Source organism: Talpa occidentalis, unplaced genomic scaffold, assembly GCF_014898055.3.
Source record: "Talpa occidentalis isolate TD23 unplaced genomic scaffold, MPIMG_talOcc4v2.1 talOcc4.2, whole genome shotgun sequence".
NCBI classification, from domain to species: domain Eukaryota; kingdom Metazoa; phylum Chordata; class Mammalia; order Eulipotyphla; family Talpidae; genus Talpa; species Talpa occidentalis.
In genome coordinates, this window is record NW_023602073.1 from 10,292,393 (window position 1) to 10,311,791 (window position 19,399).

General features: G+C 36.8%; 1 protein-coding gene across 3 annotated transcripts in view; it reads left to right on the plus strand.

The window, feature by feature from the left end:
* The window catches only part of CDKAL1 (CDK5 regulatory subunit associated protein 1 like 1), a 648,948-nt gene that overhangs the window by 232,704 nt on the left and 396,845 nt on the right, over positions 1-19,399 (plus strand). For all 3 annotated transcript variants that reach the window (XM_037518925.2, XM_054698342.1, XM_054698343.1), the window contains exon 7: positions 1,392-1,512. In XM_037518925.2, the coding sequence (XP_037374822.1) occupies positions 1,392-1,512 (121 nt within the window). The remainder of the gene's footprint in view (positions 1-1,391; positions 1,513-19,399) is intronic.

Consider the following 19,399-nt stretch of genomic DNA (forward strand, 5'->3'; position numbering starts at 1 on the left):
TTTTAGTATAAAGTGATCTCAGTGACAATGTGCAGAAAACTCTTATATTACCTGTGGGATTTAAAATGATACCACCTCCTTAGAAAGCAGTTGTTTCTTATAAAGTTAAAATTTACCATATGACCCACCAATTCCATTCCTGGGAATCCCTAAGGAATGAAAACACGTGTCCACACAAATACCCAAGAAGTGTTTTTAGGGTCTCCCTGGTGGTGCAGGCGGTTGAGTGCAGCACTGTGAAGCTGTCCGCAACCTTGCAGTGCTGGTTTGATCCCCACTGGCCTTGGAACAACCCACATGGCGCAGCAGACCTCTCCTGTCTCACCCACTGTTCCCCTCAGTAGTATTTCAGTCAGTCTGCCTATTCTGCTCCCCACTCTGTCTCTGGTGAATCCTCTCACCCTCCCGCACATCTGGCCTGTACCCTGGATCTTGTATAAATAAATAAATCTTTAAAAAATAAAGAAGCTTTTTATATAGGTATTGCTTGGCAACAACCCAGTTGTCCTTCAGCTGGGCAACAGATTTAACAAAATGTACTATATTGGGTATGGGAGCTGGCATGGACTATAAGCTTGAGGGAATTTGTGGGGTCATGGGAGTGTTTTAAAACTTGATGTTGTGATGATTGTACAGCTGTGTAAGTTTATTTAAAACCATCGAGTTGTACACTATCAGTGGGTGAATTTCACAAGGTATATAGTTCAGTTATAAAAAATAATGTGCATATAGAAAATGTTAATGACAAAGTAAATATAGTACATAATTAGGGAATCTGAAGGGGAATGGAATTCTTTGTACTATTCCATTTTTTATATGGCAATAAATTAAAAATTTCATAATTATGAAAATTTTAATGTCTTAGAGTGTTTTGATTTTCTTTTGTAATGTTTCTTTAACATGAATTAAGGAACTTTTTAAAAAGGCTCCATCTCTAAAGTGTCATTTTATCTGATCTTTTTAATTCTTTGATTTTTTTTTTTTTTGAGCTGCCCTTTGAGTAGACAGCGCTACTTTTGCAATTTTTTCTCAGCAGTACAATTGTCCAGCAGCCCCAGTGCTCCAGTGACACCTTCCTGCTGCATGTATAGGGCTGTGAGCTGCTTGGGAGCATTCATACCTCCTGGAATGACACTGGGAGGCTATTTCTGTGCCCCTCCTATGTGCACTATAAACGTGCAAATATTATTAGCACTTTGAAGGATGCGAGCACTGCTGTTTCTCCCATTGGCAATATTTCTTAGGTTCAATGATCACATCTTCTTTATTTTTTTCTTTTCGCCATGAAAGAAAAAAGTTAAATGCAAATATTAACACATTTGTTGAGAGCAGTAAATTAAAGTGAAGTTGTGTGATTCATGTTAATGTGTATTTATATGCTGTATTTGAAGGTCACTCTGTGAGACTGCTGGGTCAGAAGAAGGATAATGGAAAACGGTTGGGGGGAGCACAATTGGATTTGCCAAAGATTAGGAAGAATCCACTGATAGAAATCATTTCCATCAATACTGGGTAAGCTTCTCTCCAACTTACTCATGCAATATTCAATGTGCTTCGCGAATTGAGTTATTTTTTTTTCTTCCTGACCATGTAACCTAGAAAAGTAGTTTAACATTTTCACGGGAAAGAAAAATCAAAGTCCTAAACCACTTGAATATAATTCCCTTTAAGATTTTCCCTGTATGCTAGTTAAACTTATATTGGCAGCAGTATCTTCAATTAATATTCAGTTAATTTCATTCTGATTTCCTTTTCAGTATATATCTTTAATTAATATTATGTATATATAATATGTTCAATGAATATTATTCTGATTTCATTTTTGGTAATAATTAAGACTTCATTTCCCAGCTTTGTCCTTGGCTAAAGTCTTTTTGGAAATGTTAGCACATACCATTTTTGACGATTTTTCTCAGTAGGATTACAGTAAATATTGCCCAAGATACTAACCATATTTTGATGATTAGCAACATGAAATACATATTTTGAAATGTTCTTCTTAAGAGCTTTAAACTGAAATCGGGTATCATGACTGAATATTAAGTACTCTTAATTTCTACATTTTAATCTAAGGATCTGCCTAATTATATCTCTTGGTATACTAATATATACTTGGTGTTACTTACATTTGTTGAATTTGGTTCCTTTAAATTATGACTGTACCTGGAGAGGTTTTGTGTTTCCCACTTTAAATTCTATCTTAATAATTTAAAAGTTTGACGAGGCCAAGGCCTTCGGTTTCTTAAATTGTGGGGAGTCCCTGCGTTCACATAATGACCTTACATTTCCCACGGATATAAGTGGTCCTGCTCCTTTTTGGTTTTGTTTTCCCGCTTGAAAAATTGTTCTCCTCTGCCTTTTCCTTCGTACTATTTCCTGTTGAGAGCACGTGAACTTACTTTTCCACCCCCAGCGCCTTTCTGCCTCTCTCTAAGCACTGTTGCAGCTGGTTGTCACCGGTCACCCTTTCTCTGGTTGTCCCCTCTGGTTAATCCTTCCCACTGCTGCCAGAGCCTAGAAGAGCTGACATCACCGGGACCCTCCATCAGGTTCTGGGGGGTCTTTCAGTTGAACTCATGAATTTGTCCAGGACCAACATCTGGCCTTCAATCTTGAAGATTCCAAGACACTGAAATCATCAAACTCAGAGACTGACTGTGCATTGACCACAGTGTCTAATGTAGTCTGTCTCTCTAACCTTTGCCAAATCATAATACAAGGTTGCTGCTATTTCCTTTGTCTCGGTTATCCTTCTCGAGAACTTCCTTCGATTTTGCATTGCTGTCATCCTTAAATCAACTCCTCATTTCCTATATAAAATTACAGCATCTCTTTTGCATTTCCTCTCTTCCACATTTCCCTTATTTTCCTGTATAATTCTTCTCACTGTTGAAGAAAATTATATATATATATATATATATATATATATATATATATATATAATGTATGCTCATTTATCTTTTACTGTTTGTGTTCTATCAGTTCCCTGATAGCGAGGATTCACACAGTTTTACCATTGTATCCCTAGTACACAGAGGAATGCACACAGTAGGGATTAAGTGAATTTAATTGAGTGAATGAATCACCGAGTTCTAGAATTTAAAATTTCAGTGGGATTATTTTATGTCCTCCTCATAGTACAGATTGCTTTGCTAGTTGGACAGTAATAATACTTGGATATTGGCATACCTTCTCCCAAATGATATACTTAGAGGGAAGAAGTTAAAATGCTTTTGAGAATCTCATTTTTTGTGTTTGTGTTAAATATGCTGTGCTGATAAACACCTTTTTGGCTAAATACAATCCTTTAAGTATATTAATTTTTTTAAAAAGACTTACTTATTTATACAAGCACTGACAGTCAGAAGTGCCGGAAGGTGAGAGTATTCACCAGAGCGGAGAACAGAACTGGCAGACTGACGAAATACACTGCTGAGGGGAGCAGCGGGCATGGCAGGAGAATTCTGCGCGCCATGTGGTTCCCTCGCCCAGCGGCCAGGGATCAAACCAGTGCTACAGAGGCTGAGGGCAGTTCGCAACCCAGTGTCAACTGCTGCGCCACCGGGGACGCCCTCAATACCCTTCTTTTAATGCCACCTGATTAACAACTTTCACATCACCTACAACTTTAATTCCCATTTGGAATGCAAGACTCCAGGGTTTAAGATAGATATGTTGAGAAAATTGTCGGCTGGGAATAGAATGAATAAGGATAGGAATGGACCATACGAGCTTTCTAGGAAAAAGACAGTTTTGTCTGGTTTTCTGGCGTTTCCAGTAAATGTCAGGAAATGTGGGCTAAATTATCTTTTGTATGAAGAATCTAATTTTTCAGCATGAGAAATTACCTTTAATTCATTTGGCGCAGGAAAAGGAGAGCAACTAGTGTCTACAACAGAGGTGAGACATAGTCAGAGTTGGGCATTAGGAAGCTGATCCTGGTGGTTTGGTGCTGAAAGATAGATGGATGCAAGGAAACCACTTTGGAGGACATTCTAGTAACCCAGCAGGAAGGAATGAGAGCCTGCGTGGTCCTGTGCAGAATGAAAAGTAAGGATAGCAGGCCTGTGTAGAGGTTAAATAGATGAGCTTGGGAATACTTTAGTGAAGTTAATTGTCACAGTGGATTTGGAGCATCCAAAGAATGTTTGGAGATGGGCAGAAAAGGCCAAAAGGGTCTTGAGTTGGAGGGGTAAGAGTGATCGAGCAAAATAGGAAATAGAAGGAGACAGTAATCATCTCTGAAATAGACGTAACCAGAGGGGTTCTTCTGCTTTTTTTTTAAGATTGATTTATTTATTTATACAAGAACTGGGGTACAGGCCAGAGGTGTGGAGGGTGAGAGGTTTCACCAGAGACAGAGCAGGGAACAGAACAGGCAGACTGGCTGAAACACACTGCTGAGGGGAGCAGCGGGTGAGTCAGGAGAAGTCTGCTGCGCCATGTGGGTATCTCCCTGCCGCCCGGGGATCGAACTCATCGTGCAGAGGCTGTGGATTGCTTCATAGTGTGGTGCTTAACCCCTTGCGCCACCAGGAAGCCCTGGTTCTTCTGCTCCTTTTTTTGTTGTTGTTTGTTTTAAATATGGAGTGTTAAAATACCATCAGTAGCTTTAGATTCCTTAAAGAGAAATTATACCCATTTAGGTGAACCATTTCTGCAGGTTTCTAGAGAAACCAGCTTAGAAACTCTACTAAATTTTTGCTATAGGAGGATTGCTCTTTTGAGGAGTTGGAATATAAAGTAAGAGAGATGGTCTTTAGAGAATGGAAAGATTTTTCAGCCCGAGTTTGTTTAGAGGCAGAAGAATAAGGATTAGAAATCTATTGATAGGAAAAACTGTTTAAAGACGATTAGGTACTCAGGAAGGGAAACTATGTGGAAGAAGAGGGACACTTGTGCTTTCTTAGAGATAGCAGTGAAAGGCATGAGTTTTAGTGTTGACCTTACTAGTTCCTTTTTCTTAGACATCTTGCCACTTTAATTTAGAGAAAGCAATTCAGTTCCTCATGCTGTCTGGCAAAAGGGAGACCAGTGTTCAGTGTTACGTCCTGTTATGGCTGAGTCAAGACACCACACTCTTCGGGGTGACACTGACTTGAGATTGGGCCAGTTCTACGTTGGATTCTCTTTCCTGCCTTCCTGGAATTTGTCCATTTTGCTCCCCCTCCCTTCCTTGCTTTGGTGGTCGGGGTCGGTTGGTATTCCACCTTTGATGTTTTCTATAAACTGGAATCTATTTCTCACATTAGATTGTAATTAACTATTTGGCTGCGATAGTCTTGATACAAAAATTGATATTTCACACTAGAGTGTTTCATTTTTTTTTTCACTAAATGAGTGGTGTGAGACCATCATTCTGAAGCACAACAGAAGATGATATGTGTGGGTATTTATGTTATCAACCGAGTGCTGTGGTCAATGTAATTGGGAGTTGATCTGTTCATAAACAGGAGAAATGAGCTGAGGTTTAAGAGGAGACCTAATTTGTGTGATAGCCTGATTTTTTCTAGTAGTGAGAATGGAGGTAGAGGCAAAAGGGAGGGCAATAATGTAAACGATAAAAAAGTAAAAAATCTGAAATTGTGTCATAAAGAAAATCTGTGCTTTGTTTTGCTTTCTCTGTAACTATTAAAGTCATCATTTTTGACAATCCTTTGGCAATTTTCGCTCTTCCAAAGTCAAAGTTAGATGCTGCTTAGTTCTGATGGAAGTTATATTATCATTTTTTAGCTACTACTATCAGATTATCCCTAGTTTGAAGGTCTAATCCTCCCCTGGGCTAAAAACATCTTAGAAAATACTGTCTGACCCTATAATACCTTACTACACTTTCTCTTTTGAAATGTACTTTTCTTTCTTGTTATTTGCCATCTGTCAGACATAAAATAGTGGTGTATGGGAACCTTGAAGAGGAATTCACCTTTTTTTGCTGCTATGTGTTTGAATTTATTGCCATCTTTTAAAATGTGTCATTTCTCCTTCTCCCACCCTCTAAAATCTTAGTTCTGGGGAAACAGACTAATTTGGGTCTTTTTACTATCTTTGTGAAGTGTCCTAAATTTATTGTTCCTCTTCCAGTGGTAAATATATAGGTTCTCTGATTTTTTGAGATATTTAATTAGAAGTGCAATTAATAACTTGAATTAAGATTCCAAATTGATCTCATTAGAAGTTTTACTATAGTTGGTATCATATAGTAGTTTTAATATTTGGGAAGGATAGAATTTGAGACATCTTATCATCTCTTTGAATGACATTATTTTGATAATGATTTATTTAATAATGATTTATTGAGTCATTATGTCTTAGCAGGTGTCAAGATGTAAAGTATTCTTATTTTTTTCAGGTTAATCCTAGACATTGAAAGGTCTCAATTATGACACTGTTCTAGAGTCTGCTCTTTAGAGAAGAGCTCCTCTGCCTCAGTTCCTTCCTCAGAGACTACTGTTAGATCATGACATCTTTTTCCCAGAGACAATAGCTCAAGATAAACATTTTCCAAAACTTTAAATGGAGTTTATAGTCATTCGCTATTTCAAATATTGTGAGTCAGTAGCAGTTTTGTGTATTTGCCGCTGATGTAGGCAAATTCATTAACCTACGTCAATTTTGTCATGTATAATTTTAGTTTTTTTTTTGAGATATAAATATAAATAGTAGTAGTTACCCTCTCCTGCACTGCTGGTGGGAGTGCAAACTGGTCCAATCACTATGGAAAGCTGTGTGGAGATTCCTCAACCTTCTAAAGATAGAGCTGCCATATGATCTAGCAATTCCACTCCTAGGTATTTACCCAAAGGACACAGAAACATTAATTCCAAAGGGCACCTGCACCCCTATGTTTATAGCAGCACTATTTACAATAGGTAAGCTTTGGAAACAACCCATATGCCCCAAAATAGATGACTTGACCAAGAAGATGTGGTACATACACAATGGAATATTACTCAGCAATCAAAAAAAGATAAACTCATGCAATTTGCAGCAACATGGATGGCGCTGGAAGGGATCATGCTCAGCGAAAAAAGCCAGAAAGAAAAAGAAAAATACAGGATGGTCTCACACATAGCAGGAATCTAGAAAACTTAAATAAGGGACCAGGAAATAGAATAACTGTAATAAAGAAAAAGTGAAAATCAACAAGCAACTATAAACTGGAGATACACAATGGGGAGGGGGTGGCAAAGGGAGGGATGGGGTCAAAGTAAGGGGGGTGCAATTGTATGGGGAATATAAAAATAAAAAGAAAAAGAAAGAAAAAGAAATAGTGGTAGTTAACCCATGAGGATTCATTTCTTCCCTACAACCCAGCTCTCAGGTCTATAACAAAAGCAAGTCCCAGTCCAGAATTTGCGGTAAGAATTTATTAGGCAAGCTGACATAGTCCAGGTGTTCTTGTAAGTTTGATGAAGTCTTAATTCTCTCTTTTTGGGGAGAATAAGCCTTACCACTTAAACCAAATGACACAATATTACTAGCCTCAGGCAACCAGAATTCTCTACCCAGTGTCTAGAATAAAGGTAGGCATCTTTTATGTTCTAGGTGGGTGCTACCCAGAGTGTGGACCCTGGATGAACGTTGGGTCATTAACTACCGAAGACTGGTTTGTGAGAAGTCCGGAAATTGAAAGACATTTTAGAAACTTAAGGCAGTTTAACACTGCTGCATTTTTATTATATCTTATAAGAATATTGTTTTACAAGAGTTTGGAAATAACAATCCTTGTCTCTTAGTGTAGGTAGTTTGAGAAACAGTAGATTTATTTTGTGTTGCAAGATTCCTTACCCTGTTCTGGTAAATGTTTTAGCCAGTTCACGTGGGTGCCACTAATTTCACTAATGAGATCTTCATTCTATTATATTTTATGCTGTTGGTTAACTACTCTTGGTTATTAGTTAATCCCTACTATCACAAATGAAAACATAGCTACCACTTATTAAACTTCTGGTGTTGACCAAACATTAAGGAAAGATAAAACATACTAATAATCTTCTTGGGAAAGAAGATTGTGATTAAATACTAGCAGAGTGACTCTTAAGAGTTGTAGCTTAAATTAATGGGCACATTTTTCATTATGCTCTTTATGTAAAATTCTTTTAGACTAAACTATAGACATCCCCACGTGAAACTTGATCTATAAGGTCTATAAGGTATAGCTATATCTATAGGTATAGATATAGCTATATCTATAAGGTATAGCTATTCTATTGGCACTTAACCAAAAGGAGTAGAGAGCTGTTGTTACTCTTGTTCCCCTTGTAAGCACAAGGAAGCCAGGGACCTTACCTCTAAGGAACTTGGTAGTGGCACTTGTCTGTTAACCCTGATACCAAAGTCTGGTCATGTTATAGCAACTGTGTTACAGCGAAAGTGTTAAAGCTCACCTATCACAGCAGAAGTGTTACAGTTCTCATGTTTTAGCAGTAGTGTCAAAGCTCTCGTGTTACAGCAGTAGTGTTACAACTCTAATGTTATTCTAGAAATGTTCAAGCCCCCATGTTATAGCTCCGGTACTACAGCAAGGAAACTATTTGCTGTAGTTTATTTGGGGCCTTCAGGACTACAGTCCGGGGAATACAGCCTGAAGAAGCATTTGGATGGGTGACCGAGGAGGGTGGCTGGGTGTGTCCTTATGTAGGCAAGAGGGGTGGAGCTCAGTCCTGTGCAAATGAGATTTTTAGTGAGTGTTGTTCTGATTGGTGGAGACTTTATCAAACAGTGATGGTTCCAGTTTTAATTCTGAGTGTGGCTCGCTAGGATGGTTTCATTTTATTCCTGGAGTGGATGTGTCTGCGCATGCTGCCTCAGGCCAGGGCATTTGGATGTGCTTGGGACCTGATCCTTATCAGCCTTCTGGCTCTGTTTGGTCATTACTCAGTTTCCGGATGGCTCCATGTTCACTTTTGTTGTTTATTTTTATTACAAACCTTTTTCTGAGAAGATAGTAGAGGCGAGGGTACATTGATGAGAGCCCTGCACTTGGGCCCTGGAGACACAGCCACTTATTTTCTAGCTGCATGACTCAAGTGAATTAGATAATCTCTCAGAGCTGTTATCCTTTCTAACATGGACACGTGCTACCTACCCGATGTGCAACTTGACACACTTGGGTACTTTAGAGTTTGCCGTAGAACTTTGATGTTGCTGTATTCCACTAACCTTCTCAAGACATCTTCTCCCCTCTTGTCCTGAGCTCATCAAGCTCCCATTTGTTCATTGATAAGTGAACACAGGGCAAATAACCTTAAAAATAATTCATCCTTGTCTCTCCCACTTCTTTTAGTACAGTGTCTGCTCCTGGTAATCACTCCCTAAGTATTTTAGTATTTCAGTGACAGCAGTGTTTGTTACTTAAATGCAGACATGTGTTTTTCTGTCTGAGCTGGAATATAAATTTAATTACTTCTCCCTTGCAGTAGATGATTATTTTGTAGGAAAAAAGAATATGATAATTTAGACTATGAATGAAGTGAAACTTAAACAATTAAATGTATGAAATTGAAGTATTTGTGGCAATTTTGAACTTGTTATGTTTTTTCTCTTTTATATAAAACCTAGTTGTCCCCAAATTTACAGCTCTTTGGATGTCTTCAATGGAATTCCAAAATAACTTATTTTCATTTAAATGTTGTACAGATGAAATTTTAAAGTACTATAGAATATGTTAATACTATTTAGGAAAGATCATTCATAAGAACAGTGGATGGCACTATTGGTTCATACCTCTGAAGTAATTATTGTTAAATTGCATGCTGGTTTAATAAATGCCTTGAAATAAGTGGTCCAGTTAAAATTTTAGGCAGTCCTAGGACAGGGATTTAACTTTAAATTTTGTGAATTGTTCTTTATGTAATCATTATTTCATCTAAATGTTGAAGTAGATTTATTTTCATAGTAATTTTAGAAGAAGGAATAGCCAGTTTGTAAAAATCATTTCAAATTTTAGCATGTTATAGGACATCATTGCCCTCACTAATGTGTATTTCACTTACTACTTTTTTATTAAAGGAAATTCTTTAGTTTGAGGAAGGGAGAATAACCTGGAACTTGGATAAAAGGGCCAACGTTTAAGTTTAGGCACAGCATTAAAGAAACCTTAGTCAAATTTGATTCTGTAGAATGGTTAACAGTTCTTTTTTACAGATTAGTTGATAGATGGTATGGTGAAGATACATATTAATTATAAAAACTTAAGGAAACTTTTATACTTCGGAAAGTTTATTTTATTATGTAAAAGTCTCTTATTTTTGACAAAAAAGACATGCCTCTGGACATACGTTCATTCAACAAAAGTGGTTTAGCATTTATAAAGAGCTAATATATTCACTTGGTGTCTGCCCTTGAGAATCTCACAGAAAATAACTATAAAACATTCAATGATAACATCTTTAAATGCAATACTAGAGGAGTGAATAAACGTATTTTAGGACCACAAATGATTGTTTGCATGAGTCAGAGAAGGCTTACACTAGAAGTGATATTTAGGCTATATTTTAAAGTATCTTATAGGTGGATCGATAGGCAGTTGAGACATGAAGAGTGGAATTGAGTTGTGCAGAGAATGATGAGTGGGTCAGTGTGGTGGTGTTTTGAGTAAGGGAATGGCAGGAGGAAAGCTAAGAAGAGGTAGTTTGTATTTGCTTGGGTTCAGATCTTGGCCTCATTCATTTCATCATTTGCTGTGTGATGTTGTATCAGTTATTCAACCTCTCTATAGATCTCAATTTTCTCATCTACTAAATGGGAGTAATAATAGTGTTGTGAGAATTAAGAGATCATCTATTTAAAGTTGACAACACAACTCCGGGCATATGGTGTTTGTTCAATGCAATTATTAAATTTTTTATTATCACAACTCTGCATTGGCTTGTCATTTGCTTGTCATTTGCTTCAAACCACAGACCTGTAAGTGGCAGAGTCATGACTTGAACCGCCTTGTCTAACCAGTTCTTTTTCCAGTAAACCACAAGGAGAGTGTTTGAACACCCAATTTTCTATCTTTGCATTGCAACTGCAGTTTAGTTAATTCAAAGGAAAGCAAGTTAGGTCTAAGAAAAAAAATTCGAGACAAATCTAGAGGATAGCTTACTAAATCCAAGAAAGTTGCTGTGGGCTCCGGATTTTTACAGAGAGAATAGTAAACATGCGTTGATCCAATGAGTCCATCAAGTGGATATGGGCTGAGGGAATTCTGCTCTGTCTTTCCATTGTACTCTGTCCTTCCATCTTTCCTTAATTTACCTCTAAAAATGCATAAAGTTTATCCAATGGAATGGAATTTGAATTTCCTATAATGAAGTTTAAAGGATGGGACTGCTAAATAGAATAGATTCATCAATAGATAGGTGACAGTTGTCCTTCTGTCTTGTGTGTTTGTGTAAATTGGCATATGAGTTAGGGTGCATGGAAATGAGTTGCATTTGCAAGGGCACAGTGGGAGTGGATGATTGGGCATATCAAAAGCACTACCATCTGTCAATTTTCCCGTTGCTTCAAGAAAACTTGTGTTCCAGCCCTATCAGGAAGGAAAAAAGAACCACAAGTCTTGTGTAGTCCAATTTTAATTAAGTATAATTGGGTGCATATATATATGTGGAAAAAGGTCTTTCGTTTTTTTTCCAATACAAAAATAATATATATCTGATATTTACTTTGGAAACCACTTGGCTTTTATTTTACTACATCTCAGCATGGTAGCAGTATTGTTGTATTTTTTCTAATCCTGACAAAGCAGAATGTTGTCTTTGGCTTTTTGAAAAGCCAATAGTGCGTGCAGTTAAGACCTCATTTACTTTATCTGATGAAGTAGTCTCTAAGGAATGTCTATTTTTTTTGTAAATCCACTAATGAAACTGGGTTTAAAGCAAGATCCTTTTTTAAAATCCTGGTTTCTGTTTTTAAATAATGTATGTAGCTTAGTGATTGGTGTGATATAGGTTCTTTTTTAGGTTATCCTGAACCTAAGTATTAATTGTTAGTGAGGATATGGTTTGAGAAAATCTTTCTAGTTTGTAAAGTTCCTTTTACATATTGCTCTGTTACTGCACTTAAGGAAAACACAAACTGTCTGAAATAGAATTTTTAATCTGTCTGTCTCCATTTTCTTTTCCCATCTCTGCTGTTCCTCCCACTCCTGCAGTGCATTTAATAAAGGTTATGAGAACAAGGTATGTGAGGATGGATTTATTTATTTAGGGCCAGTAGCCCTATGTGAATGTAATCAAGATTGGTGGTCTACCATACTCATTGAATTGTTTATGTGTTTATTTTTTTGCTCATTATTCATTTATTCAGCAAGCATTTGCAGCACATCTGTATGTATCAAGCTCTCAGTGCAATTAAAAAACAAAGCTTACCTAGTTTATCTTTGTCCTCCAGCATCTGAGTCTAGGATAGCTTATTTAATTGGTAAAGAAGTTTGTTTTGGTCTTCCTAGAATATTGTAATTGTTTTTTTATATGTATGAGATTTAGAATTGTGTAACTAGAAAGTATCACAGATACACATAATGATTAAAATAGGACTTGCAAAATTTATGATGCCTGAAAATGTTTTATAATGTACAGTGTGTAATACATACAATAAGCTACATTATATTATAATGGGGTACAAGATGTATGACATTTATCAACAAGTGAGACCCTTTTTGATAATTGACTACTTATTCTGTTAAACACCTCTAATTTCATTTCTAAAGTATAAAATTGTTAAAAACCCCTTTTTCCTACTCTAGCTTTTTTTAAAAAAAAGATTTATTTATTTATTTATTTATTTATACAAGCACTGGGTACAGTCAGAAACGCGGGAGGGTGAGAGAATTCACCAGAGCCAGAGCGGGGAACAAAACAGGCAGACCAAGGAAATACTGCTGAGGGGAGCAGCAGGTGCGGCAGGAGAGGTCTGTCGGGCCATGTGGGACCCTCGCCCGGTGGCCGGGGATCGAACCAGCGCTGCAGAGGCTGCGGGCAGCTTCCCAGCCCAGCTCTCAACTGCTGCGCCACCAGGGGAGGCCCTCTACTCTAGCTTTTTGTTCTTATTTCTATTATAAGGTTTCTTTTTCTCATTTTCTATGTTAAACTGTCTACATGCAAAATAATAAATATAAAGATATGGTGGCAATAACAGCACTGGTGTTGACACTTTGAACACATTTTGGAAAGCGAGACAGCAGTAGCCTGTGCAATTACCCTTGTGGGAGCGGAAGTTCTGCTGTTGCTGACAACAGTTGCAGTGATGCTAGTGACTGCCTGGAGGCTGACGTCATTCGTGTCTGCTTTGTATTTGAGTTGACTTGCACTTAATATTTTGTTTTTTGTAGTCACTTATCAAGTGAATAGTTTTCTCCATTTCATTATCTTTTTTTTTTTTTTTTTGTCCAAATAGTCTATTTGGTATATAAGTAACATACCTACATACGCTCTTAACTTAAAATTTTTATGATAGATTTTCAAGGATGAATGGTAGAGGAAAGAATAATATAAACAGCTGGGACTACATCAAATTAAAGAGCTTCTGCACAGCAAAAGAGACAATAACAAAAACAAAGAGAAACCCCACCAACTGGGAGAACATTTTTGCACACAACACTAATGATAAAGGACTGATCACAAAAATCTACAAAGAGCTGATGAGACTCAACACCAACAAAGAAATTAATCCTGTCAAAAATGGGCAGAAGAGCTAAAAAGAAACTTCTCTGAAGAGGAAATGCAAATGGCCAACAGGCATATGAAAAAATGTTCAACATCACTTGTAATCAGGGAAATGCAAATCAAAACTACCATGAGATACCATCTTACACCAGTGAGAATGGCACATATTAAAAAAACTAGCAACAACAAATGAGGGTGTGGAGAAAAAGGAACTCTCCTGCACTGCTGGTGGGAGTACAAACTGGTCCAACCACTATGGAGAGCTGTGTGGAGATTTCTGGACCTACTAAACATAGAGCTTCCATAGGATCCAGCAATTCCACTCCTAGGTATTTATCCAAAGGGCACAGAAACATCAATTCCAAAGAACACCTGCACCCCTATGTTTATAGCAGCACTGTTTACAATAGCTAAGCTTTAGAAACAACCCAAATGCCCAAAAGTAGATGACTGGATCAAGAAGATGTGGTACATATATACTATGGAATATTACTCAGCATTCAAAAAAGATAAACACATGCAATTTGCAGCAACATGGATGGCGCTGGAAGGGATCATGCTCAGCGAAATAAGCCAGAAAGAAAAAGAAAAATACCGGATGGTCTCACTCATAGCAGGAATCTAGAAAACTTAAATAAGGGACCAGGAAAATGAATAACTATAAGAAAGTGAAAATCAAAATCAACAAAAAACTATGAACCAGAGACACTTTTGGGGGGGTGGGTGGCGGGAGGGGAGGGATTGGGGTCAGAATGGGGGGGTTGCAATTGTATGGGGAATATAAAAATAAATTTTATTATTTAAAAAAAAAGAATAATATAGATGTTTCAGGGCTGGTTCTTTAAAAATTTTTTTTTTTAAAAAATAGATTTATTTATTTATTTATACAAGCATTGGGTACAGTCAGAAGCGTGGGAGGGTGAGGGAATTCACCAGAACCAGAGCGGGGAACAGAACAGGCAGACTGAGGAAGTACACTGCTGAGGGGAGCAGCGGGCGGCAGGAGAGGTCTGCGCGCCATGTGGGACCCTCTCGGTGGCCGAGGAGCAGCCGGGGATCGAACCGGCGCTGCAGAGGCCTCGGGCAGCTTCACAACCCAGCGCTCAACCGCTGTGCCACCGGGGAGGCCCATCTTTCAAAAAATTTTAATTTATCTTTTTTTGCATATCCTAAGTCACGATCCAACTGTGACGAGGTCTCATGCATAGGATGTTTCTCTGACATGCTTCATGAATGCGTGTTTGAAGTATCATCCATGTGGTTTGCCTGTTTTCATAGCTTGCTTACTTTAACCCAGTAATGCTTTGCTCACATCTTCATGAGTCCTAGATCACTTTAATTAACTGTGTCATAGCTCTCTTCTAGTTTTTATCTTGCATTCTTTTTGTCTTTTTAAATTTATTTGTTTTCCCATTTCTTCTGTCTTCCATAGCTTCTTTCTTTTCATGAGGTGTACTCACTAGCAGGATTACTAGAACAGTTGGTCTGTATTGCCACTAGTTTGCTTTATTCTTCTTTATATTTGCTATAGAATTACTAGATTTTTTTTTTTAAGAGGAGACCATAGAAGGTAAATGACAATGCCAAAAAGTCGCTTGTGTGAACCAGACTACATTATCTATTTTTTTTTTTTTTTTAGGATATAGTACTTTGTTTATCTGTCCTTTTCTTTATTATCATCATCTTCACTACAGTCAGTTTTGGGATGTCTAACCTGTACTACTACAAATCAAAAAAGTATAGATTTTCAAATATATTTCATCATGATTTTTAATACTGAAATTATCATGTTTGTAGTTAACAACCTTTTAGTGAATCTTGGACTATAAACTCAAATTATTTTAGAAAGCAATAATTTGCAATGCCAATAATTAAAAGGATACATACTTAATTATAAAGTCTTCATTAGTGTTCCCATTTTATGGAAACAGAGGTTAATAAAATTATATAAATGTCCCCTGAGTTACCATCTTAGTTCAGTGTAGCTGAAATTTTTATTTTCATTTACTGACTGTAAAAGACCATTTAGGTTAGTATTAGCATAATTCTGGAACCAGATTGCTTGGGTCTAAATCCTGGCCCCAGTGCCTGCTGTGTAACTGAGCAAAGTGCTGTGTATCAGTTTTCTCATCTTTAAACTGGGGGTAGCAAGAATAACAGCAACAATGATATGTTTCATAGGCTTGCTGTGAGATTAAGTATATCTATATTTAACTACGAATAGCAGCTGGCAAATAATAATTGCTGAATAAATAATTGAGGCTGTGTTCTTTTTTTTTTTTTTTTTAACTCTTGCGCAATGTTTATTTTTTCTTTTGAAAATAACCTAGGTGTTTTGGTTAGTCAGTTATGGAACCATTCAAACATTTGTTTGTGTGAATGAATGAAATAATGTCTTATAGTCATACATTTCACTATTATATAATGTTTTATTAAAAATTTCTTTGTTTTGGATAATAGATGAGAAAGAACTAGTTGAACTTAAATGTATGGAATCTGAATATATGGTTTGATCCTTTGTAACCTTTTCTTGTCAGATATTTGGATGGTTAATAGAGTAACATGTGAGTTTGCATAGTGAGGAACATTTCGATTTAAGCATCTTATTAATGGACTAACCTGCCTAAGATTCTTTTTGCCAGCTAATGAGAATAGTCAGATGCCTTTTTGGTAAGAGATGGAGAAAAAAGGCCTTTTAATTAAGGATAGACTTTGCAAACTTTTTAATAAGTTCCTTTATTATTTGTAGCCCCATGGCCACATACCAACTGCCTACACACCATCTTAGTGCAAATCTATTCTTGGGTAATTAAAAATCCTTTGGCAGAGTCATGTGTTCAGAGACTGTTAGAGCCTGAAAAGATTTTAGAAACATAAAATATTTTTTTCACAAATGATGAAAAGGGACCCACTAGATCTCATGAGACCAGTTTGGTGGCCCATGTATTGTGGTTGTAGGAGAATTTAGTTGTAGACAGAGAGAAAGAGGCTACTCTGACGTGTGGTGCAGGTTACCCTTTAGGATCTTACACTTTGATAGAAGGATTAGAAACTTCTCTGAGAATCATAAAAATGTTCTTTTATGTATCTTGCATTGAGTATGTATATATATGTATGTATGTATATATTATATATATATATATGCCAATAAATGGTATCACTATGGCCGTTAATGTCTGGTGAATAAACAGTGGAAAATAATGAAAGTATCTTTTCTTTTGATGTGTGAGAACCCTTGTAAGAACTTCAGACTTTATATCTCCTTGTGCTCCTCTTCTGTTCACTCTGTATTTGCCTTTGCTAACTTTATTTCTGGCTCTACTCTTTACAGGTGTGTGTTTGTGAATATCTAGCATCTTATAGTGACTAGCATATGGAAACTCACAATAAAACAGTTTTCTATTTCCAAATGCTAGTGGTATGGATTTGTTCTTAAGTACTTGCTTGTTCCTGATTCTTGACCATGCATCCCAGAGTTTCTCATTTTGTGTTTTCTAGGAGAATTAAGCCTAAACTTATACTTGAATGTCTTAAGACATTCATTGTGTATGGTGAATTGACTTCTAAGCATCTAGAATACTAAATACCTGTGTACCATTCTTGGCAGAATTGAGAAGATAATCATTTATATTATTTTCAGTAGTAGTTAATTATCTTGTACCGCTGGTTGATAAAGGCTGATTTATTCACTTCTTTGGATCCTCCCAATACCTTTCCAAAAACTTACTTTTCTAAGAAATGCCCGTCATTAGTTGACTTCATTTTGATGTCAGTCGTTTCCTTACTCCAGATTTCCCTATATTGCAGTCTTAGTTTTGTTAAGAGTTATTGCTAAGTTTGCATTATGCTAAATAAGTTACAGTAAATTTGATTTATTCTTTTAAAAGAAAAAATGAGTAATAAGTGTGTAAGAGAATTTTCATATTACTGTATTTTTCTCATGTAACACATACATGCCTTAAAGGTCAAATTAGCTGGTGTGAATTTGAATGTGAGACACGCTAGGACCATGGCCCAGAGGCAGCGGAAGGGGACTGAACTAATAGATTGGCTATGGTAAACACTGAGTCAGCCACCACAGTTGCCCAGGTAGAGGCAGGGCATCTAAGAGTGCTGACTCTATGAATTCTTATTTCCAGAGGAGTCAATGTTAAACATGTCAGGACTCCGTTATATGAAAATGAAACAAGTTACCTACACAGAAAATCTCACAGATAATACAATAAAACTTCTCAAATTCATAAGTAAGCTTAGCAAGAATACACTGTAAACCCCCCCAAAAGACACATTTTCTATATGCTAACAATACATAGATTGAAACTGAAAATTTAAAACATTATTTTATGCAGTAGCTTTTAGTAAAATTAAGCTTATCTGTAAAATTATGTGTAGCGTCTATATCATGAAAACTACAGAACAGAACAAATCAAACAAAACCTAAACAAATAGAAAGGCATGATATTCATGAATCGAAAGACTTAACATAGTAAAGGTGTTAGTTCTCCTCAAATTCATGTATAGATTGAAAGTAATTTTCATGCAAACTCCAGTTGACTTTACTTTTGTAGATATTTACAAGCTGTTTTCTATAGGGAGATGAACGGGAATTATCTAAATCAGTTTTTTTTAAAGATTTATTTATTTATACAAGAACCGGGGTACAGGCCAGACACGCGGGAGGGTAAGAGGATTCACCAGAGACAGAGCAGGGAGCAGAACAGGCAGACAACCGAAGTACACTGCTAAGGGGAGCAGTGGGTGAGACTGGAGGGTTCTGCCGTGCCGTGTGGGATTCTCACAGGTCAGTCGGGATCGAACCCACGCTGCAGAGGCTGTGGACAGCATCACAGTGCGGTGCTCAATGGCCTGCGCCACCAGGGAGGCCCTCTAAATCAGTTTTGAAGAATAAAATTGGAGGAACCAAATTTCCTTATTTTAAAACTTAGCACAGAGTAACAGCAATCAAGACAATGTGATAGTTGTGAAGGGATACTCAGAAGTCATAGGAATAAAAATAGCTGAGTTTAGAAGGTAGCCCACAAGTAAGACCAGTTGATCTTCAACAAAAGTGCTCAGAGTGCTCATAAAGGAAAATGGTGTTAAGAAATTGTGATGTAACAACTGGATATCCATATGGAAAAAGAAAAAGACATTGACTTGAAGCTCATGTGTGTTTGTGTGTATGTGTGTATGTATGTACAAATTAAATTAACCCAAAAGAGATCAAGTCACCAAATGTAAAATTTAAAAAATTTTGCAAGACTACAGAAAGGATTATTTTTAAATTGTCCTAAATTTTAAATTTTTAAAAATATTTTTTATATATTTTTTACATCATTTTTCATTTTTGCACAATGTATGCATTTTGATCTTGGTTATAGTCCCCATAATACAATTCCTACCCCCCTTATTTTGATCCTATTACCTTCTTTCCCCCTCCCCTGTAGTGTGTCTCTGGTTTATAGCTGCTTGTTGATTTTGATTTTTACTTTATTATAATTAGTCTTTTTTTGGCCCCTTATTTAGGTCTTCTAAGTTCCTGCTATGAGTGAGACCATCTAGTATTTTTCTTTTTCTTTCTGGCTTATTTCGCTGAGCATGATTCCTTTTAGCTCCATCCATGTTGCTGCAAATGGCATGAGTTTATTTTTTGTGATTGCTGAGTAATATTCCATGGTGTATATGTACCACATCTTCTTGATCCAGTCATCTGTTTTTGGGCATTTGGGTTGTTTCCAAAGCTT